Source organism: Hyperoodon ampullatus (genome assembly GCF_949752795.1).
Source record: "Hyperoodon ampullatus genome assembly, chromosome: 13".
Lineage (NCBI taxonomy): Eukaryota > Metazoa > Chordata > Mammalia > Artiodactyla > Ziphiidae > Hyperoodon > Hyperoodon ampullatus.
Genome location: NC_136926.1, coordinates 66,342,166 through 66,366,574, shown reverse-complemented (window position 1 = coordinate 66,366,574; position 24,409 = coordinate 66,342,166). Strand labels below are relative to the sequence as shown.

General features: G+C 40.7%; 1 protein-coding gene and 1 long non-coding RNA gene across 2 annotated transcripts in view; both read left to right on the top strand.

The window, feature by feature from the left end:
* Positions 1-24,409, top strand: part of MYO5B (myosin VB) — a 385,365-nt gene that overhangs the window by 159,996 nt on the left and 200,960 nt on the right. The window contains exons 3-4 of the mRNA XM_079718130.1: positions 10,179-10,350; positions 16,087-16,231. Coding sequence (XP_079574256.1) covers positions 10,179-10,350; positions 16,087-16,231 — 317 coding nt within the window. The remainder of the gene's footprint in view (positions 1-10,178; positions 10,351-16,086; positions 16,232-24,409) is intronic.
* Positions 17,815-24,409, top strand: part of LOC307062397 — a 28,400-nt gene continuing 21,805 nt past the window's right edge. The window contains exon 1 of the long non-coding RNA XR_013811219.1: positions 17,815-18,065. This is a non-coding gene — a long non-coding RNA (uncharacterized lncRNA). The remainder of the gene's footprint in view (positions 18,066-24,409) is intronic.

Genomic DNA, 24,409 nt, shown 5'->3' with positions numbered 1-24,409 from the left:
AGATAAAGAAAACTTGTTTCTCCTACTCTACGATGTATGCTGATTAGTAGCTCCAAATCTTTGTGTTGGGATTTGTCATTTGAAGATGTTTTTATGATTCTGTTCTCTTGCTGTGGTACCATGTAACATGGATATGAGTTGAGGTATGGGAGAGGTCATGAAAAGATCAGACATTTCATCCAACTGGTATTTTTAAGCACCTAGTAAGCATTATAGAATCACAGATCTACTGAGTTTAGAGCAATCTAGACCAACACTCTCCAAGAGAACATTGTGCTACAGTGGGATGTTCTCTATCTGTATTGTCCAGTATGGCAGTCACTAGCCACATGTGGCTATTGGGCCCTTGAAATGTGGGTAGCCTGAGAAACTGAAGTTTTAATCATATTTAACTTTAATGAATTCAATTTAAATAACCATCTATTGGCAAGTGCAGGTCTAGACCAATCCTCTACCTTATGCCACCCTCTATATTCTCAAGTGTTGTCCAGTATCATTCGCTAGATGGTGACCAATTGGAGACCCCCACCTATTCCTGATTCCCAGCTCATGGCCTTGGAGAGGAGAAGGTCCACACCAGGTGTGTGACCGAGCATTAATTTTGTGAAGGGTGTTAACATTCAGCCTCCTCTTTACCTCCAAAGACCCAGTTATTATGTAGTGAAGTCTTTTGTGCAGAAAGTTCAATGTCTCTGATCGTGTCATAAACCCTTTAATTTCAAATAAAACCATATTAACCGTAAGTGTTCAACCCTAGCAGCACTGTTAGAATCAAATACCTGTTAGAGAAAACAGTGTGTTCTTAGGGCTCTCATCCCCTCCCTCCCTCGCCCTGGATATACACAACCCCAGAAGTCTGTAGTTTTAGAATGCTGAGCTTGCAGCTCTCACTTCTTTGCTGCTGCTCTGGGCATTTTTATTCCTTATCAATTTTACTGTAACCAATACCATTGGCTTATTTTTGGACCATGTTTTCACAAAACTGCCTATGCCTTTCCCTCCACACGCTTGGGGGGAGAGTCTTTTGAGGGGAGATTCATCTGAGAAAATATGGAATGCCAGCATTTCTGCCTCAGGGTTTAAAGATACCAGGCTCAGGTCCCAGCTTTCTGATCTGAAAAATGAGGGGTTGTCTGGGGGAGCTCTGTGGCTCTGCACCGGGCCGTCTCTGTGCTGCTTACCAGGGAGGTGGGGTGGAGAGCCATGCGGGAGACCAGAGCAGACGTGCTCCTGCTGGGCAGAGGGACATCCGCATTGGGAAGTCTTTCAGAGGGCTCAGGGAGGAACGTCTGGTTAGAGTCCCAGTGACACCACGCACTCTGCTGGAGATGAAGGGGGTAAGGGAGCAATTCTAGAGTTTAATGAAATAAAAATCAACTCTCAGCAGTCTCCATTTCCCCCTTGTTTCCCACCTCTTGGAAATTTTATCTGCATCTTCATGATCGTTGTTTGCTGGTCTCCTGTATGAAGTAAGTTTGATAAGAATAAAAGAACTTTTTCACAGAAAGAAAAGAGCCTTGATTAATATTTTAAAAATCCCAACAACAGGAAACTGTACAAAAGAAAACCTCACTAACACAGATAATCATTGATATTTTGTTGGGAGGTTATTCCAGTCAGACTTTACTATACAGTTTTAAATAAATGGAGTCCTGTTATAGATTTCATTCTGTAACATGCCTTTTGTTAGATGCAGCAGAATGCTGTGGGTGCTGCCTGGCCGTAAATATCGGGCCGTGTCGTGCTTTACTTCTGTATTTACAGCTTCGGGAGTTGATACATTTGCTCATTTGTAAGATTGTCTCCTGGGGCCAAGGAAGAATATATTTATGAAAAATTCTGACAAGGTGTTGCCACCTGCCCTCCAGAAAAGTTAAATCAGTCTGGACACTTTTTGCCCACACCCGTCCTGGGTGTCAGTTTTTATGTACTTTTGCTTAGCTGATGGATAGTGGTGCTAATAATCTTTTATTTGCATCTCTTTTGTTAATGGTGAAGTTGAATCGTTTTTCACATATCATCCATTTGTAGTTCTTATTTTGTGACTTGTATTCCGTGCACGATTTTCTGTGAGGGTATTGGTTTTCTTTTTGATTTCTTACTCTTTGGATGTTAAGAATATTCTATTAAATAATGCAGAATAACTGTTCCCTTCTCTCAATTTACTCTACATATGGTGTGTTTTATGATGGTTTTAAAGTTTTAGGTTATAGTCAAATTAATGAATATTTCCCTACATTGTTCTGGCTTTTGTCTCACCCCTTAAAGGTACTTCCTTTCAAAGCTTTTACGAAGATTTGCCCACATTTTCTTATTGGTTTTATTTTTCTTTTTTCATTTAATTTCTATTTTCTTATTGGTTGGTTTTATTTTTCTTTTTTCATTTAATTTTTTTTTCATCTAAAATTTATTTTAATATGAGGGAGAATAGAACATGGACTCAATTTTTTTTCCTAAATGGCTGCACGTTTACCTACCACTACTGAAAAATCCCTTTTAACATTTATTTGCTATTTTAATGTCATCATGAATAAATTACCCATATGTGCTTGCATTTATTTCTGGACCTGCTATTATGTTTCATTTATCTGTCTGTTTTAAAACCATTACCACAATACTTGATTTAAACCAATGCCATAGTAGCTTTAATAATATACCTTAATATCTGGTGGTACAAGTCCCTCTAAAAGTGGGACAGGAGAGAGCACTGAAAGACTTGTGTAGAATAGTGATTCTTAAAATATGATCCATAGGGACTTCCCTGGTGGCGCAGTGGTTAAGAATCTGCCTGCCAATGCAGGAGACACGGGTTTGATCCCTGGTCCGGGAAGATCCCACATGCTGCGGAGCAACTAAGCCTGTGCGCCACAACTACTGAGCCTGTGCTCTAGAGTCCACGAGCCACGACTACTGAGCCTGCGCCACAACTACTGATGCCCACGCACCTAGAGCCCGTGCTCTACCACAAGAGAAGCCACCACAATGAGAAGCCTGTGCACCGCAAGGAAGAGTAGCCCCTGCTCGCTGTAACTAGAGAAAGCCTGCATGCAGCAACGAAGACCCAACACAGCCAGAAATAAAATAATTAATTTTTAAAAATATGATCCATAGGCCACCTGTACAGAACTACATGGGGATTTTTAACAACTGATATTCCTGGTCCCTGCCCAAGAGCTCCTGAACATAAGTTGTGTTGAGGAAACTTATTTATTTATTTACTTACTTACCTAGCTAGCTAGCTAGCTAGCTGTGCCAGGTCTTACTTGTGGCATGTGGGATCTTTAGTTGCGGCATGTGAACTCTTAGTTGCGGCATGTGGGATCTAGTTCCCTGACCAGGGATCAAACCTGGGCCCCCTGTATTGGGAGTGCAGAGTCTTAGCCACTGGACGACCAGGGAAGTCCCAAGGAAACTCTTTTTACAAGCTCTCAGATGATTTTTAAGAACACCATAAGAAACTTAACACTCAGATAAAACATGGTAAGCAACAGTCAAGTTCCTTCTGTTTAAATGTTAAAGAACACTACCTTTTTATTAATTACATCTTTTTTTTTCACACACACACACACACACACTGTATTTTATTTTTACAAGAGATAAACTGACACCAAGCATTGTAAATGGATGACCACAACAAAAGCAACAATGATTGCAATTACCAAACACGAAACACAATCATACTATGTCATAATATTTATATTCAGTCCAGGAATCCTCCACTGTAACAGTTCCTTTACTTTGCAGTGAAAATTGATTTGTATACATTTTGCCTCTGAGTCCTTGTGGGATTTTTTTTATTCAAACAAAGTCACAAAAATTATAATCATCCTCATCAGTTCACTTAGTCCCATGTAATTAATTTTTTTTCATCGTGATCTTTTGTTAGCACTTTTATGAATTCATCAGTTTTCCATTAGAGTTCTGAAAATGCTTATTCATTCAGTTCAGCAGTATAGTCAGTTACCAGAAACCTGTACTTGTCAGAGTCTTTTCCATGAATTCCTTGAAGATGAAACCCTTTTATAGGAACATATTTGCAAAAGCATCAGAGTACACCCAGAACTGTCTGTAAATGACAAAAGACTTAAAAATGACCACGGTTAAAGATTTGATGAAAGTTCATAATAATGCAATTTACAAGGAAATTTAGTTATTTCTGAGATACACATTTTAAAGTAATAACTAGAATTAGGACTTATAACGTTATACCAGAACATATAAGATTTTTAGAAATTTCATGTAATGTCTGAAACATTTACATTAACATATTTCCATACAAATAACCCAAAGAAAGTTTAGTGTTAGTTGTTTTTTTGTTGTTTGTTTGTTTATACTACAGGTTCTTATTAGTCATCAATTTTATACACATCAGTGTATACATGTCAATCCCAGTCGCCCAATTCAGCACACCACCATCCCCACCCGACCACAGTTTTCCCCCGTTGGTGTCCGTATGTTTGTTCTCTACATCTGTGTCTCGACTTCTGCCCTGCAAACCAGTTCATCTGTACCATTTTTCTAGGTTCCACATACATGCATTAATATATGATATTTGTTTTCTCTTTCTGACTTACTTCACTCTGTATGACAGTCTCTAGATCCATCCATGTCTCAACAAATGACTCAATTTCGTTCCTTTTTATGGCTGAGTAATATTCCATTGTATATATCACCACAACTTCTTTATCCGTTGGTCTGTCGATGGGCATTTAGGTTGCTTCCATGACCTGGCTATTGTAAATAGTGCTGCAATGAACATTGGGGTGCATGTGTCTTTTTGAATTATGGTTTTCTCTGGGTATATGCCCAGTAGTGGGATTACTGGATCATATGGTAATTCTACTTTTAGTTTTTTAAGGAACCTCCGTACTGTTCTCCATAGTGGCTGTATCCATTTACATTCCCACCAACAGTGCAAGAGGGTTCCCTTTTCTCTGCACCTTCTCCAGCATTTGTTGTTTGTAGATTTTCTGATGATGCCCATTCTAACTGATGTGAGGTGAGACCTCACTGCAGTTTTGCTTTGCATTTCTCTAATAATTAGTGATGTTGAGCAGCTTTTCATGTGCTTCTTGGCTCTCTGTATGTCTTCTTTGGAGAAATGTCTATTTAGGTCTTCTGCCCGTTTTTGGATTGGGATGTTTGTTTTTTTAATATTGAGCTGCATGAGCTGTTTATATATTTTGGAGATTAATCCTTTGTCCGTTGATTCGTTTGCAAATATTTTCTCCCATTCTGAGAGTTGTCTTTTTGTCTTGTTTATGGTTTCCTTTGCTGTTCAAAAGCTTCTAAGTTTCATTAGGTCCCATTTGTTTATTTTTGTTTTTATTTCCATTACTCTAGGAGGTGGATCAAAAAAGATCTTGCTGTGATTTATGTCAAAGAGTGTTCTTCCTATGTTTTCCTCTAAGAGTTTTATAGTGTCCGGTCTTACATTTAGGTCTTTAATCCATTTTGAGTTTATTTTTGTGTATGGTGTTAGGGAGTGTTCTAATTTCATTCTTTTACATGTAGCTGTCCAGTTTTCCCAGCACCACTTACTGAAGAGGCTGTCTTTTCTCCATTGTATATCTTTGCCTCCTTTGTCATAGATTAGTTGACCATAGGTGTGTGGATTTATCTCTGGGTTTTCTATCTTGTTCCATTGATCTATGTTTCTGTTTTTGTGCCAGTACCATATTGTCTTGATTACTGTAGCTTTGTAGTATAGTCTGAAGTCAGGGAGTCTGATTCCTCCAGCTCCGTTTTTTTCCTTCAAGATTGCTTTGGCTATTTGGGGTCTTTTGTGTCTCCATACAAATTTTAAGATTTTTTGTTCTAGTTCTGGAAAAAATGGCATTGGTTATTTGACAGGGATTGCATTGAATCTGTAGATTGCTTTGGGTAGTACAGACATTTTCACAATATTGCTTCTTCCAGTCCAATAACATGGTATATCTCTCCATCTGTTGGTGTCATCTTTAATTTCTTTCATCTGTGTCTTATAGTTTTCTGCATACAGGTCTTTTGTCTCCCTAGGTAGGTTTATTCCTAGATATTTTATTCTTTTTGTTGCAGTGGTAAATGGGAGTGTTTCCATAATTTCTCTTTCAGATTTTTCATCATTAGAGTATAGGAATGCAAGAGATTTCTGTGCATTAATTTTGTATCCTGCAACTTTACAAAATTCATTGATTAGTTCTACTAGTTTTCTGGTGGCATTTTTAGGATTCTCTATGTATAGTATCGTGTGATCTGCAAACAGTGACAGTTTTACTTCTTCTTTTCCAATTTGTATTCCTTTTATTTCTTTTTCTTCTCTGATTGCCATGGCTAGGACTTCCAAAACTATGTTGAATAATAGTGGTGAGAGTGGACATCCTTGTCTCGTTCCTGATCTTAGAGGAAATGCTTTCAGTTTTTCACCATTGAGAATGATGTTTGCTGTGGGTTTGTCATATATGGCCTTTATTATGTTGAGGTAGGTTCCCTCTGTGCCCACTTTCTGGAGAGTTTTTATCATAAATGGGTGTTGAATTTTGTCAAAAGCTTTTTCTGCATCTATTGAGATGATCATATGGTTTTTATTCTTCAATTTGTTAATATGGTATATCACATTGTTTGATTTGCATATATTGAAGAATCCTTGCATCCCTGGGATAAATCCCACTTGATCATGGTGTATGATCCTTTTAACCTGTTGTTGGACTCTGTTTGCTAGTATTTTGTTGATGATTTTTGCATCTGTATTCATCAGTGATATTGGTCTGTAATTTCCTTTTCTTGTAGTATCTTTGTCTGGTTTTGGTATCAGGGTGTTGGTGGCCTCATAGAATGAGTTTGGGAGTGCTCCTTCCTCTGCAGTTGTTTGGAAGAGTTTGAGAAGGGTGGTTGTCAGCTCTTCTCTAAATGTTTGATAGAATTCACCTGTGAAGCCATGTGGTCCTAGACTTTTGTTTGTTGGAAGATTTTTAATCACAGTTTCAACTTCATTACTTGTGATTGGTCTTTTCATATTTTCTGTTTCTTCCTGGTTCAGTCTTGGAAGGTTATACCTTTCTAAGAATTTGTCCATTTCTTCCAGGTTGTCCATTTTATTGGCCTAGAGTTCCTTGTAGTAGTCTCTTAGGATGCTTTGTATTTCTGCGGTGTCTGTTGTAACTTCTCCTTTTTCCTTTCTAATTTTATTGATATGAGTCCTCTCCCTCTTTTTCTTGATGAGTCTGGCTAATGGTTTATCAATTTTGCTTCTCTTCTCAAAGAACCAGCTTTTAGTTTTATTGATCTTTGCTATTGTTTTGTTTCTATTTCATTTATTTCTGCTCTGATCTTTATGATTTCTTTCCTTCTACTAACTTTGTGTTTTGTTTGTTCTTCTTTCTCTAGTTCCTTTAGTTGTAAGGTTAGATTGTTTATTTGAGATTTTTCTTGTTTCTTGAGGTAGGCTTGTATAGCTCTAAACTTCCCTCTTAGAACGGCCTTTGCTGCATCCCATAGGTTTTGGATCGTCGTGTTTTCATTGTCATTTATCTCTAGGTACTTTTTGATTTCCTCTTTGATTTCTTCAGTGGTCTCTTGGTTATTTAGTAACATATTGTTTAGCTTCCATGTGTTTGTGTTTTTTCGTTTTTTTCCCCATAATTCATTTCTTATCTCATAACGTTATGGTCAGAAAAGATGCTTGATATGATTTCAATTTTCTTAAATTTACTGAGGCTTGATTTGTTACCCAAGATGTGATCTATCCTGGAGAATGTTCCATGCGCACTTGAGAAGAAAGTGTAATCTGCTGTTTTTAGATGGAATGTCCTATAAATATCAATTAAATCTATCTGGTCTACTGTGTCATTTAAAGCTTCTATTTCCTTATTTATTTTCATTTTGGATGATCTGTCCATTGGTGTAAGTGAGGTGTTAAAGTCCCCCACTTTCACTGTGTTACTGTTGATTTCCTCTTTTATAGCTGTTAGCAGTTGCCTTACGTATTGAGGTGCTCCTATGTTGGGTGCATATATATTTATAATTGTTATATCTTCTTCTTGGATTGATCCCTTGATCATTATGTAGTGTCCTTCCTTGTCTCTTGTAACATTCTTTATTTTAAAGTCTATTTTATCTGATATGAGTATAGCTACTCCAGCTTTCTTTTGATTTTCATTTGCATGGAATATCTTTTTCCATCCCCTCACTTTCAGTCTGTATTTGTCCATAGGTCTGAAGTGGATCTCTTGTAGACAGCATATAGATGGGTCTTGTTTTTGTATCCATTCAGCAAGCCTGTGTCTTTTGGATGGAGCATTTAATGCATTCATGTTTATGGTAATTATCGATATGTATGTTCCTATGACCATTTTCTTAATTGTTTTGGGTTTGTTTTTGTAGGTCAGTTTCTTCTCTTGTGTTTTCCACTTAGAGAAGTTCCCTTAGCATTTGTTGTAGAGCTGGTTTGGTGGTGCTGAATTCACGTAGCTTTTGCTTGTCTGTAAAGCTTTTGATTTCTCCATCGAATCTGAGTGAGATCCTTGCCAGGTAGAGTAATCTTGGTTGTAGTTTCTTCCCTTTCATCACTTTAAGTATATCATGTCACTCCCTTCTGGGTTGTAGAGTTTCTGCTGAGAAATCAGCTGTTAACCTTATGGGAATTCCCTTGTATGTTATTTGTCGTTTTTACCTTGCTGCTTTCAATAATTTTTCTTTGTCTTTAATTTTTGCCAATTTGATTTCTGTGTGTCTCGGCATGTTTCTCCTTGGGTTTATCCTGTGTGGGACTCACTGCGCTTCCTGGACTTGGGTGGCTATTTCCTTTCCCATGTTATGGAAGTTTTCGACTATAATCTCTTCAAATATTTTCTCGGGTCCTTTCTCTCTTCTCCTTCTGGGACCCCTATAATGTGAATGTTGTTGTGTTTAATGTTGTCCCAGAAGTCTCTTAGGCTGTCTTCATTTCTTTTCATTCTTTATTCTGTTCTGTGGCAGTGAATTCCACCATTCTTTCTTCCAGGTCACTTATCTGTTCTTCTGCCTCAGTTATTCTGCTGTTGATTGCTTCTAGTGTCGTTTTCATTTCAGTTATTGTATTGTTCATCTCTGTTTTTTTGTTCTTTAATTCTTCTAGGTCTTTGTTAAACATTTCTTGCATCTTCTCGATCTTTGCCTCCATTGTTTTTCCGAGGTCCTGGATCATCTTCACTATCACTATTCTTAATTCTTTTTCTGGAAGGTTACCTATCTCCACTTCATTTAGTTGTTTTTCTGGGGTTTTATCTTGTTCCTTCATCTGTACATAGCCCTCTGCCTTTTCATCTTGTTTATCTTTCTGTGAATGTGGTTTTTGTTCCACAGGCTGCAGGATTGTACTTCTTCTTGCTTCTGCTGTCTACCCTGTGGTGGATGAGGCTGTCTAAGAGGCTTGATGGGAGGGAGTGGTGGTGGGTAGAGCTGACTGTTCTTAATTACATCTTTGTGTGAATTACATGTGTACAGGTAGTCAGTTATATATCCTGTCACTAAACGTATTTTGTGTATTTATGTAGTCCATGTGCTATGTATGCTGAGAGTACAAGGATAACACCTTGTATTTGAGATTTGACTTTAGGATGTGTAGTTGTAGTCCCTAATTACACACACACACACACACCTCAAGCTCCTATTATACTTTAGGTTAAAGTAAAATTACTGCTCGCAGTTAGGTTGGGGAAAAATATGTGTACAACTTGAATGGAATTATGGAGAGCAGTTTGCTAGTTGTAAGGTAATCCAAAAAAAAAAAAAAAAAAGGTGAGTGCGTTGGATAATGGGAGAGAGAGTAAAGAGGCAGCAGCATCAAATTGGGCACACCAAAGAAACTTTCCTGGATGGGAGAAAGAACAGTACGGCAACTAGTATTAAAGACTCAGTATTTGTCCATTGAGAAGCAGAAGAACACTTTATTAAATCTACCTGTGCTTCCTGAATTTTTCATGTCATTCAGTCTTTTACCTTGATACACTGGGATTATGTTATCAGCAAATTTTCTACCTGAGCTTGTCACTTATGGCAACACAGGTATTTTGTTCAACTCGCTTTGTTTAAAACGTCTTATTTATCTTCACTTATGATCATGTTAGGGTAGCGATCCTAGCCAAGAAGACAGGACATTGAATACCAGCTAAATGCTTCATAACTCTGCCTTTTTGTGTTTGTCACTTGCCTTTCCTTAGATTCGGGAATACCCCATTGATGTCCAAAGCAACCAGCTTCCCTTCCTGCGGAATCCAGATATCCTGGTGGGAGAAAATGACCTAACTGCCCTTAGCTATCTACATGAGCCTGCAGTTTTGCATAATTTAAAGGTCCGTTTCCTGGAGTCCAACCATATCTACACTTACTGTGGTAAGTGGGGGTATCTATTGGCTGTGTGTGTTTGAAAGTGCTTACAATCTTTAGACTTTACGTGTTAAACTCCAGTGGTTAAGAATCCTACTTTCACTCTCAGTATAAGTGCCTCTCACCTGAGACCCTTGAAATGTTTGCAGTCAGTGAATGTGGCTTAATTAGGCTGTCATACCTCTCTGTGGGAGGATTGGTGTTAATCACAGCTCAAGCAGGGAAGAAATGGGCCACACCTTGTGGCTTGATGGTCAGGCACAGTCCTGGAATCAGTAGGAAAGCAGTAAATCCATCCCAATGTGCTAGCTCAGGCATTTGCTCTCACTGTGGAGTGCACTGATGCAAATGTACAGCTGGCTTGTTTTTGTTTTTTTATTGACTTTTTATTTTATATTGGAGTCTAGGTGATTAATATTGTGTTAGTTTCAGGTGTACAGCAAAGTGATTTAGTTATACATATATGTGTATCTCTTCTTTTTCAAATTCTTTTCCCCTTTAGGTTGTTACATAGTATTGAGCAGAGTTCCCTGTGCTATAAGTAGGTCCTCGTTTGTTATCCACTTTAAATATAGCATTGTGTACGTGTCAATCCCAGACTCCCTATCTCTCCCCACCACACTTCCTCCCGGTAACTGTGAGTTGATTCTCTAAGTCTGTGAGTCTATTTCTGTTTTCTAAATAACTTCATTTGTACCCTTTTTTTTAAGATTCTACATATAAGCGATATCATACGATATTTGTCTTTCTCTGTCTGACTTACTTCACTCAGTATGACAATCTCTGTGTCCATCCATATTGCTGCACATGGCATTATTTCATTCTTTTTAATGGCTGAGTAATATTCCATTGTATATATGTACCACATCTTCTTTACCCATTCTTCTATCGATGGACATTTAGGTTGCTTCCATGTCTTGGCTATCGTAAACAGTGCTGCAGTGAACATTGGTGTGCATGTTTTTGTTTTCTGCTTGAGAAAGGGCTGCCTTTCTGTCTGACCCTCTCACTTGCCCATGTACAAACATGCGCATGATGAATATTTTTTGAATTCATGATCAGAAACCATGACAAATGCTTTTTAAATTTTTATTTTTTAATTGAAATATAATTGATTTACAATGTTGTGTTAATTTCAATATCCTGGTTTATCCCGGGATATTGAATATAGTTCCCTGTGCTATGCAGTAGGACCTTGTTATTTATCCATTCTGTATGTAGTAGTTTGCAACTACTAACCCCAAATTCCCAGTCCATCCCTCCCCCATCCCACTCCCCCTTGGCAACCACAAATCTGTCCTCTACATATGTGAGTCTTTTTCTGTTTCATAGGTAGGTTCATTTGTGCCATATTTTAGATTCCGCATATAAGTGATATCATATGGTATTTGTCTTTCTCTTTCTGACTTCACTTAGTATGATAATCTCTGTTTGCATCTATGTTGCTGCAAATGGCATTATTTCGTTCTTTTTTATGGCTGAGTAGTATTCATATATATATATATATATATACACACACACACACACACACACACACACACACATACACACACACACATATACATATACACACAGACACACCCCACATCATCTTTATGCATTCATCTGTTGATGGACATTTAGGTTGTTTCCATGTCTTGGCTGTTGTAAATAGTGCTTCTATGAACATAGGGGTGCATGTATCTTTTTGACTTACAGTTTTGTCTGTATATATGCCCAGGAGTGGGGTTGCTGGATCATGTGGTAATTCTATTTTTAGTTTTCTGAGGAACCTGCATACTGTTCTCCATAGTGGCTGCACCAACTTACATTCCCACCAACAGTGTAGGAGGGTTCCCTTTTCTCCATACATCTCCAGCATTTGTTATTAGTAGACTTTTTAATGGTGGCCATTCTGACTGGTGTGAGGTGGTACCTCACTGTAGTTTTGATTTGCATTTCTCTTATAATTAGCGATGTTGAGCAGCTTTTCATGTGCCTCTTGGTTATCTCTATGTCTTCTTTGGTGAAATGCCTATTTAGGTCTTCTGCCCATTTTTCGATTGGGTTGTCTGTTTTTTTGTTGTTGAGTTGTATGAGCTGTATGTATATTTTGGAAATTAAGCCCTTGTTGATTGCATTGTTTGCAAGTATTTTCTCCCATTCTGTAGGTTGTCTTTTCTTTTTTATGGTTTCCTTTGCTGTGCAAAAGCTTGTAAGTTTGATTAGGTCCCATTTGTTTATTTTTGTTTTTATTTCTATTGTCTTGGGAGACTGACCTAAGAAAACATTGGTATGATTTATGTGCCATGACAGATGCTTTAAAGAAATGTCCTAAAATTTCTCTCACATTTTTCTTGAAATTTCTCTATTTTCCCCATCCCAAATTTTGGCTTCTCTTTTTTAGACTATTGTTAAGTGGTATGGTGAAAACAAGAACCCTATATATATTGTCGTTTGAGGGCAAAACATTTTAATATCTGGTTGCAGAGTCAGCTGAGGGCTTCTTTGTGGGGGGTTGTCCCATTTGTACTTCAGTGCCTTGGTCTTATCTGTGATCCTAGGTGAGCCCTCAGGGGGTCAGGGTTCTTTTCATTGTGATATCCCACTTTGGTTTGGAATTGGCCAGCTGGCTGCTAAGTTAGGGTGAGCTTTTATGCCAGATTTCGGGAGCTGGAAATACCATGTTGATTTCAGTGCTTGAGAGAGTTTCCCAAAGCTCCTTTCCCCCAGTTGTTAGTGAGAGTTTTATTTGAAAGAAGCCCTCAGTAAGTGTTTGTTTTTTTTTTTTCAAAAAGATTTTTGAAAATCTCCCTTTTTGGAGAAAGGGATAAATGACCACCAGCTTCGCTTTTTACAGGCATTCCTTCTAAGAGAGGTCCGGGTGTGTGTATGTATTTATTCAAGCGTACCTTGGCTCTTCCAGCTTCAGCTTTCAGAGTGACTGATGTAGCGCAGAATTCTAAGTCATCAAGAAGCACTCTTACCTGCTGTGGAGGGAGCTGAGACATTTTAGGAAAATGTGTGACCTCAGAGTATAATATCAAAATTTGAATGGAATGAACTAGGGTTTTATACACCTCTCAGTAACCAGTAGAACATGAGAGGCTGTTTTTAAGGCGAATGACTTGGAGAATTCTCTTATTAATTGGAGTTTTTCTCAGTTCTGGGCCTTATTTTTCATTCCAGGTTGTATTTTCAGGAAAACTTTCGTCTGAAGAGGACTTTGTCTTTGGACTTTGTCTTTTTCCTCTCTTTGCCCTTTCTTCTTTACTTGGGTAATGTGGTTTATTAAGTTTCACGTTTCTTTCTCTCTCTCTCCCTCTCTCTCGTATTTTTTCCCCTTTTAATAGACTTTACATTTTACAGCAATTTTAGGCTGAGAGCAAAACTGAGTGGAAGGTACACAGACTTCCCATATAACCCCTTTCCCAACACATGCAGAGCCTTCCCCACTATCACCATTCTGCTCAAGAGTGAAACATTTGTTAAAATTGATGAACCCACAATGACACATCGCTATCACCCAAAGTCCATAGTTCACATTAGGTCACTCTTGGTGTTATATGTTCTGTGGGTTTAGACAAGTGTATAATGACATGTAGCCACCGTTATGGTATCATAACAGTAGTTTCACTGCCCTAAAAGTCATCTGTGCTCTGCCTGTTCATCCCTCTCTCCCCGCTAACCCCTGGCAACCACTGAGTTTTTATACTGTCTCTATAATTTTGCCTTTATAGAATATCATATGGTATAGTCACAGTGTGTAGCCTTTTTGAATTGGCTTCTTTCACCTAGTAATATGTATTTAAGTTTTCTCCATGTCTCTTCATGTCTTGATAAATCATTTCTTTATAACACTAATATTCCATTATTCAGTGTACCACAGTTTGTCCATTCACCTACTGTAGAACATCTTCGTTGCTTCTCAGTTTTGGCAATTATGAATATAGCTGTTATAAACATCCACGTGCAGGTTTTTCTGTGGATGTATTTTCGACTCCTTTAGCTAAATACCAAGGAGTGTGATTATTGGATCATATGGTAAGATTATGTTTAGTTTCATAAGAAACTTCCAAAGTGGCTGTGCCCTTTTGCATTACCACCAGTGATGAGATAAGAGTTTCCTTTGCTCCACATCCTCACCAGCATTTGATCTTGCTAGTGTTCTGGATTTTGGCCATGCTAATAGGTGTATAGCGGTATCTCATTGGTGTTTCAATCTGCATTTCCCTAATGACTTACGATGTGGAGCATCTTTTCCCATGCTTATTTGCCATCTCTATATCTTCTTTGGTGAGGTGTTTGTGTAGGTCTTTTGCCTATTTTTTAATTAGATGGTTCATTCCCTTACTGTTGGGTTTTAAGAGTTCTTTGTATATTTTGGGTAACAGTCCCTTATCAGATATGTCTATGGCTTGTCTTCTCATTCTCTAGACTCTGCTTCTTTTCAACCACCAGAAGGGAGCACAGTGTAGGAGCTCTCCCATTTTGGCAGTGACCCTTTCCATTTTTGCCTTCTCTTCCCCAAATGACTGGAAAAGCTCACATTTTTTGTACCCATCAGTGGTTCCCTTGAGATCCAGGATATGTTTATGTGAAAGAAAAAGGCATGAATTTGTCTTATCTTGAATATTGAATTTGTTTTTTTCTCGCTCTTCACATCCTCAAATATCAATTTACCTTACCCTTCCGTAAAAGATCTTCAGGGTGAGAGGATTTGCTAACTCTTCATTCAACATGTAGTTTTTGAATCCACCATTGCAATATGTCCTTTTGGGGACACAAAATGGGAAAAATAGTGAAGTGAAAGATAATGCATGATATAGTGTGATGTGAGACAATAAAAAATAGCCAACACTCAGTGCTTACTGTGCAAATCTGAATGGTGTGAAGGTTCTCTCTATTAATCATTTTACCCTGAGGATAACCAGGGAAATGCAATTATTATCCCCATTTTGTGGTCTAGGAAACTAAGGCACTCAGAGGTTAAGTAATTTGGCAAAGTCACACAATTAATAATCAGCTGACGCATGGCACAGGGAGATCAGATCGGTGCTTTGTGACCACCTAGAGGGGTGGGATAGGGAGGGTGGGAGGGAGACGCAAGGGGAGGGGGATATGGGGATATCTGTACACGTTTAGCTGATTCACTTTGTTGTACAGCAGAAACCAACACAACATTGTAAAGCATTTATACTCCAGTAAAGATGTTAAAAAATAAATAAATGAAAAATGAAAAATAATTGGCTGAGCCAAGATTTGACATTACGATGTGTAAATCATATTTCCTGTTCACAAGTTGTTTATATTTTAGTTAAGACAACCCACATACAAATGAGAAATTAATAGTCCCTCTTTTAGATTTTAATTCTGAGAGTTTTTTTTTAAGCCTGACACCTGTTGGCAGGGTTAAGTACCCTCTTCTTTCTGATCCTGCAACACTTTGTACATGTCTATTTTATGAATTCAATTTGTTGAGCATTTGTGCGTGCGTGTTTGTGTGTGTGCACGCGTGCCCATGCACATGTGCTTATTCCATGCTCTAGGGCATTTGGAGGCCTGGCCTGTCATTCTTTTCTCCATCAGGGTCTAGCAGAGTGCCTGATAAACACACATACGTCTAGATTTAGTTGAGTGATTGGTTAAGACTCCTTCTGTTCCTCTTTCCTTCTTTAGTTCTGATGCATATGAACAGGGGCCTGTAAAGCTCGTCAGGAGGCCATCGTGCTCTCAGAATCTGACTGCATTTTCTGTTTGCAGGGATCGTGCTTGTTGCCATTAATCCTTATGAACAGTTGCCAATCTATGGTCAAGATGTCATCTATGCCTACAGTGGCCAAAACATGGGGGATATGGACCCTCACATCTTTGCTGTGGCCGAGGAAGCCTACAAGCAGATGGCCAGGTAAGAATAACCTCAGCCCAGAAGTCCTCCTGGGTAGTCCGAGGGAAGAAAAGGGAGTTTCTGCCTTCTTCGGCTGCTTTTTCTCAGTGGTGGAGTGGTCATTCTGGGATTGAGGAAGAGTCTTGGGAACCAAACCAGCTCAGGTTCTTTTCTTACCACGTTTCCTCATGTCTTCATCTTATTCTTGTGAACCTGAACCTTGGCTTGGAGGACAGTGGCTCTTTAGACTTATTTCAGTTTTGAGCAATGCAGTTAATGCCTAGTGTTTCATCTCTCCTTGACTTTCTTTTGGCCTTCTCTCCTCCCCTCCAGGTGTAATGAATCCATTTTATACCATCACCATTCACTTTGCAGATCTCACTGAAGGCTCCCTTTTGAAGGAACCAGGACTCTGACAACTTCTTGAGATGCCAGGCATTTGGGGCAGATATAGAAATTTCAAATTAGCAGTTATGCATCGTGGTTTCAGGTCTTTAGCCTGGAGGTGGAGTTCTGTTTAGGTACTTAAGCAGGTCTGATTTTCGAACTCTGAAAGATAGGTACAGGTCTGTTTTGGCAGAAGTTGGGCTAGGTGAGTGTATCGGTTAGGGTTCTGCAGGGAAACAGAACCAATATGGAGTGTGTGTGTGTGCATGCGTGTGTTTGTGTGTATGTAAAGAGAGGGGTTTTTATTTTAAGGAATTGGCTCATGCAGTTGTGGAGGCTTGGCATGTCCAAAATGTGCAGGGTAGGCTGGCAGACTGGAGATCCAGGGAAAAAATACTGCATTTTGAGTCTGAAGGCTTTCTACTAGCAGAATTCTCTTCGGTGGGGATGTCAAATTTTTTTCTCTTATGATCTTCAACTGCTTGGGTGAGGCCCACCCAAGTCTACTGATGTAAATGTTAATTTCATCTAGAAAAGAACACCTTCATAGCAGTATTCAGACTAATGTTTGACCAGATGTCTGGGAACTGTGGCCTAACCAAGTTGACACATAAAATTAACCACCACAGTGTTGGTCTTGAACTGTCAAGATATAGTATAGGGAAAGATAGTTTTACCAGAGTTTTGGTGGAAATGCATTTTTCCAATTAACAGAAAAATGCTGGATCCTTTCAGCTAAATCTTTTTTGCCACCTCTAGAGAATATCTTACAGAGCTAGCAGGAAAGGTAGGAGTCCTTTGTGGGGAGGAGGGCTGCTTAGGCTAATTTAGTGAGAGGAGTGAGAAAGAATCCCATTTATGGTGGTCTGTGCTTCAGTGGATATCAGAGTGTGATTTTCAGCCCAATGAAAGTTTCCATGAGGAAAGACTGTTATATAAGTTTCCTTACTAATTTATAATGTTTTATTGCTGGCTGTGGAGATCAGTATGTAAAAGATCTGCTTTCTTATGGATACACAGTGACTGTATTCAATATAAGCAGTGTTTGGAGAACAGCAATATAATAAGTAGAATGATCTACAACTATTTTATTTCTCCCAAATGTGATAGATTGTGGAGCTAAAATGGTCATGACCTTTGATCTCTCTGATGCCATAAAACGACCACATACTATGTTCATTTGCTATCAGGGCTTGACCTGGAGTCACTTAGCTTGGTAAGCTGTTGAGGCACACACCTCTGGACTGAAGTGTAGTTCAAGGTCAGATCACATGTGGAGAAGGATGAGGGGTAGCGTGATGCAGCACACGGCCTCGCTCAGGTGTGTGCACAGTGGAGGGGGACCTGGCGTCTGGACAGGCTTCTACGTCTTGGGAGAATCACTTAAGCCAAGTCATCATTTGCTTCATGTGAAGAAGATTATCCTTCCTCCTTTACGGATGGTTTCTTTATGGCTCTCAAATGGAAGGTGAGTATGACCTGGTTCTGACGACTTCCTACCATGCTAAAAGTTCTGCCAGCTCTGAGACTTGTCCTTTCATGGATGTCATTGATGTTTGTTTTTCATCCCATTCTCCTCTCCTAGCCAGTTGCACTTAGATGGATCAGAAGTTGCTGTTCTTTATCAGACTTCTTGAGGCTCCCCTACAGCTTTGAGAAACATCTAGCCTCCACTTTTATCCATACCGTAGATCCTCTTGATTAAATACCTACCTTCCTTTCCATGCCGGAAGCTGTACTCTTGGGTTATTTCACTTGTTTGGGTCCTTGTTCACACCTGTTAGAGGGAAAGGGAAGGTGTGGGCATCCAGGGTGGTGGTGATATGATCTTGCCTGTGGTAATGCATTTGATGATTAAGGGGTTTGGATGTTAAAGTTGGACAAGGAGTCGCTTCCTCAAGGATTTTCTTTAAAGTGCTAAGGTTTATAATTGTTTTACCCACTGAGTCCTAGGGTGTAGCCAAATAATTTTGCTGAAATTCTTGTGCAGTTTTTGCTCATGAACGTGCATTAGAAGCATAAGGCCAGCACACGTGGCCACAGGAGAGAGAGCTATTTTTGTATAAGTTCTGTTGTCAGCAGCTCATGGTTTCTGCTATTGATCTGAGAGGCATATTAGAAGCCCCAGCAGAATCTTTGCAGGGGAAGAGGGAGACCCACTGGTCAGATGCAGGGATGGTTTTTTTTTTTTATTATTTTATTTTTATTTTATTAGTTTCTGCTTTATAACAAAGTGAATCAGTCATACATATACACCTGTTCCCACATCCCTTCCCTCATGCATCTCCCTCCCTCCCACCCTCCCCATCCCACCCCTCCAGGCGGTCACAAAGCACTGAGCTGATCTCCCTGTGCTCTGCGGCTGCTTCCCACTATCTATCTACCTTACGTTTGGTAGTGTATATATGTCCATGCCTCTCTTTCGCTTTGTCACAGCTTACCCTTCCCCCTCCCCATATCCTCAAGTCCATTCTCAAGTAGGTCTGTGTCTTTATTCGCAGGGATGGTTTTTGCTGCATTTCCATTATGGGCCTTCTCTGTCAACTTTGAATACTAGAACACGTTCATTTAACAATACTTGCCAACTGGATTGTGCTCTTCCTGACTCATCAGTAGTTTTTGAATTAATTGTTATGTGGATCAAGTAGCCACAGTCTAACACAGTTTGCTTTGAATCTGAGCCTCCATAACTGCTGGGCAAAATAAAGCGTACAAGAAACTAAAGTTAATGACTCCCAGTCTTTGTTGACTCTGAGTCAGTTGGCCTTGGACTCAGCAATTCTTTCTCTTGATTCACTGGACACTGGATTTTCTTTCTTCATGTCGTTCACACTGGGACACTCCAATTCTTGATGCTTTGAGTGTGTGGGAGGAGTCTGTCAAAGCTCGAAGGGATAAATCCAGACCTTCATCCCCATCCTGAGGTTTCCATCCAGAGTCTTGTGCTGGATGGAAGGGTTGAGGAGACACAATAACAAGATGATTGGTTCATTGTCCCTATCCCTGTTGACTTCAAAATTAGGCTTGAGAGTAAATGGAGATTCACAGTGAATAAAAAGGCTAAGCTAGTATAAAACATCAAATTCGTGAATTCTGTCTTCCACATAAGAAACTATAGCTCCCGTGAGAAAGGAGACTGACCACTACTTTATTTCTGCCCCTCCCTTGTTCAAGATCTGAAATGCCCATTCCCTCATTTTTACCTCCCCTGATTCCAGCCTCAGCTCCTGTGTTAAGTCATATCAGCCAACGTTTGTGAAGTATCAGTTATTTGATAGGCTCCTTCCCGAATGAACACTAAGAAATGTGAGACCACTCCCCACTTCTTAAGGCGCCAACAGTCTAGTCTGGTTGGAGAGAGTGGACACAGTAGGCCAAAAAGCCTGTAACTGCAGGAAGTGTAACTTGAAGCCATGCTCAGCATTGTTTGAATTGAGTTTGGAGATGATTGTCACACCTGGGCCGAGAAAACTGTAGCATTTAAGCTGGATCTTGATGAATTGGTAGGATATGTAGAGTGAGAAGCAGAACTCTAGATGGGTGGATTAAAGTGATCATTACCCTAACAGTAGGGCATCAAAAAGTACGGTCACAGGGCTTCCCTGGTGGCGCAGTGGTTGAGAGTCTGCCTGCCGATGCAGGGGACACGGGTTCGTGCCCCGGTCCAGGAAGATCCCATGTGCCGTGGAGCGGCTGGGCCCTTGAGCCATGGCTGCTGAGCCTGTGCGTCCGGAGCCTGTGCTCCGCAACGGGAGAGGCCACAACAGTGAGAGGCCCGCATACCGCAAAAAAAAAAAAAAAGTGCGGTCACAAAACCACAGTGACATAGTGCTTCACACCCCCTAGGGTGTTTGTCATCAGAAAGACATAACAACAAGAGTTGGCAAAGATGTGGAGAAATTAGAATCCTCATACGCTGCTAGCGGGAATGTAAAATGGTGCGGCTGCTTTGTAAAATGGTCCAGCAGTTCTTCAAAAGGTTAGACAGAGTTACCACAGGACTCAGCAATTCTACTCTCATGTATGTACCCAAGAGAAATGAAAACATGTTCACCCAGAAACTCATCCACAAACATTCATAGCAGAATTATTCACAGTAGCCAAAAGGTGGGGAAGAAACTAAATATCCATCAACTGACCAATGGATAAATAAAATGTGGTTATAGCCATACAGTGGAATATTATTTGGTACATGAAAAGGAAGAAAATACTGATACAGGGATGAACCTTGAAAATATGCTAAGTGAAAGAAGCCAGACATAAAAGAACCCATACTGTGCGATTCCACTTATATGAAATGTCCAGAGTAGACAAATATAGAGAGAGGTAGATTAGTATTTGCCTAGGGCTGGAGGTTTGAGGGGAATGGGGAGTGATTGCTGATGAGGATGTCTTGTTTTTTTAAGTGGTGGCAATGGTGGGGGGTGGGTGATGAAAATTTTCTGCAGCTGATTGTGTGGGTGGGTGCACAGCTCTGCAGATGCCCTGAAACCCACTGAATTGTGTACTTTAAATGGGTGAATCGTGTGTTTGGTGAACTATATCTCAAAAAAGCTATTATTCACAAAAGGCATGGTTAGGGAACCAGCACCCAGGAAAGCTTAACCTGTGTGGTAAGTGTGTCTGCGTCGGGGGGTGTGTGGACGGTACAGTTAGAGCCAGACGGTGGAGGCCTCTGAAGGCTGGGGTGAACTTTGAGAGAAAAGCGTGTTCTATTAACAAAGGGTACAGAGATGGTCAGACGACTCTTGGGAACCCTGGATTAATCAAGTGAACCATCTGCCTTCAGGGCAGGGGGCTTCTCAGGGTAGTTATGTTGACATGCATCCTGAGTCTCCACAATGGGGATGCATTATGCTGGGTTTGCAAATCATATTTAGACACAACTGTCTTCAAGGATTCTTTGGGAAATGATGGCCTAGATTAATGGAGACATTTTAGAGCTTGTTAGATAAAGAGATGATATGACACAAGGGATGTTCAAAGACCAATTTTTCTCTGATGGGCCCTATTTCAAAATCTCTTCCTTCTCTCCATGTTCCTATACCATTTCCAAGGATGAGAACACCTTCTCATGAGTAGTTTAGATTCTTGCGGAAATACCTTGCCTGTTTCAATGACCTCTGTGTAATGATTGACAGTAGATGCTGAAGCTGGAATTCAGACCCGGTTTCTTTGCCCCAAAGCCCTATGTGAAGCTGTACTCCCTCAATCACTGGTGCCTGTCGACTGGCCCCAGGTAGTCTTCCCAAAACAGAGCAAACTCTGGTCCTCAGGGCCATGAAGACCGAAGCATAGACCTTTTGCCTTAATGTTTCAAAAGTGTCTAAATTCCAGAGTGAGATTAGAGTTTTGGTGTATTTTCTAGCTCTGCTGGTAGGAGTGGGCCACCTATTGTGCTCCCCAGGTCTGATCCTTTTTTTTTTTTTTTTTTTTTTTTTTAGCTTTTGTGTTCTTTCCTGAAGGAGAGTGGGGACACTGCAGAGCAAATTCATTTGCTTGGGTAGCCAAGGTAATAGAGCACACACATTTCCATCTGGCTCTGCTGTGCTGCTGAGCTGTGACTTATAGTGAAAGATGGGACCGCTCCTGTTCGGGGTCCCGGGGAGGGGAAGTGCAGCTCGGCCCACCTGTGGCAGCCGATTGAAACCTGCCCCCACCTGTGGGAGTGCTCCAGGAGAAATCCTGACTGTGGAGATGTGTTGCAGAAGGGAGAGAGGTAATGAGAAAGTTCTACGTTTTCCATCTTCGGAGGTCAAAAAAAAAAAATAGAATTGACAACTTTATCTTCCTGGTCATTGGGGTGGCATACTCTGGGATAGAGAAGAACAGACTCAGGAGATTTCAGCATCTCTTTTGGGCTGCAGACTCTGTGGAATTTGGATCTTTGGGAAAATAATTTTTAAAAAGAACTGCAGGGGCTTCCCTGGTAGCGCGGTGGTTGAGAGTCCACTGCCGATGCAGGGGACACGGGTTCGTGCCCCGGTCCAGGAAGATCCCACATGCCGCAGAGCGGCTGGGCCCGTGAGCCATGGCTGCTGAGCCTGCATGTCCGGAGCCTGTGCTCCACAACGGGAGAGGCCACAACAGTGAGAGGCCCGCGTACCGCAAAAAAAAAAAAAAGAACTGCACATAGGTGACCGAAATTCACACTTTGCTTTGAGATCAAGTTTTAACTAGAATGGTGTCAGTTTCTTCCTTCCTTTTTGATGTAAGGTAGTTTATTATTCTGGGTTGTATAGTTTGGGGAAGTTTGGGCTGTGAAGTACTTTCTGATTGAGCCTCATGTTTTCAGTGTTGAGAGCAGAGCCAGGTTTTGTTTCTCTGTAAGATGTTTGCTGTACGGGAGTGTCCAGGGGTCTGTCCCTGGTGAGGTCTCCCCCACCTACTGTGTGTCCTTCACAAACCCTTCGGGGCCTGTGGTTCTCAGTGAGTCCACCCTGTAAGGAGAATAGTGGCATCACCTCAGAGAGGGATTTGGACCTGCGAGAGGTCATGAGGAACCTTTAAAACCCGTTGAGTGCTATAAAAATTGGGGGAGCTGATGTGAAAGCTGACGGACAGCTTCCTTGGCTGTCGTCGAATACAACAAGTGACGGCGTCGCTGGGGAGGTCAGTGGTTAGGGAGCAGCGACTTCCTGGATTTTTACAGGGAAGTCTGAAGCTGTGACTTCATTCAGCCCTGACTTTTGGATGCAGTTTTGCTTTCCTTCCCATTCATTATGATTTCAGGTCAGGACTAGGTTGCTTTAGGACAAGGTATAGGAGATGTTCACGATGTCTGAACACAGGAATGACTTTGTCTCCTCTCTGCCATTATCTCTTATTTCTCGAACATGCCCTGGGTAGTTAGTTCCCTTTGTTCAGATTCTTCCCAGGGTGCTGTCTTCCCCAGGCTCTTCTGCTGCACTTACTCCTCCCTGCTTCCCTCGTCTCCTCTCCATGACCCCCTGCTCAGCCATGCCTGTACACCCCTGTCCCTCCCCACGGGGTGCCCCAGCACCGAGGTCAATAGCATCATTTGATCCTTTATAAGCTCTTAGACTGTATAGTTTCTTTATATTTCTACCTACCCTGTTTAAAATTCTAGTTATATTACTTAGATTTGAGTGTAGGGGAAGATTAAGTATGCAGTGAAGGTGGCTAATTATGACATCCCTGTGTTAAAAGAAATTGATGGTAAGTGTATATTGTCATCTCCTTTTAAAATTGTGAGTTTAGAAAAGAATAGGACTGGACCATTTCCTTTGTCTAACTTCTGTGACACTGCAGAGGTCATGAATGTTACTAATAGTCAAGTCCCAAATCAAAAATCATGGAGCTGAAAGCTACTTCATTTCGTTAGTAACAGCTTTTTATCTTACCTGGGGAATGACGTCATGTTAGGAAAGGGCCTGCAGTCATTTGGTAGGAACTGGTTAAGCTGTAGGGACGCTGGAGACCGCATTCCAGCAACTGGTCCTTTGGGTGCTGCTTGACCATTCCCAGTCCACGCAGTGCTGTCTCTCAAGCGTGTTCCATTTTTAACAGCTTTCATTGTCGGGAATTTCTCCATCACGCAGCACTCCACTCGTCTTCAGTCGCCTTCACCTGTGGCTCTGAGCTCTGTCCCGAGCAGCCACACAGGACAGTGAGCATTGCCTTACGCGCGTGGCAGCCCCCTCCCTGACTCTGGCTGAGCATCCTGGCTCCCACAGCCATTCCTTCTGAGCATAGCTTTCAGCCCCTGTCCCACTGTGGGTCGCCCCTGGACACCGTCCGGTCTTTCTGTCTGATATCCGTGGTCTCTGTGTGCAGTCTGCCGGATGAGGC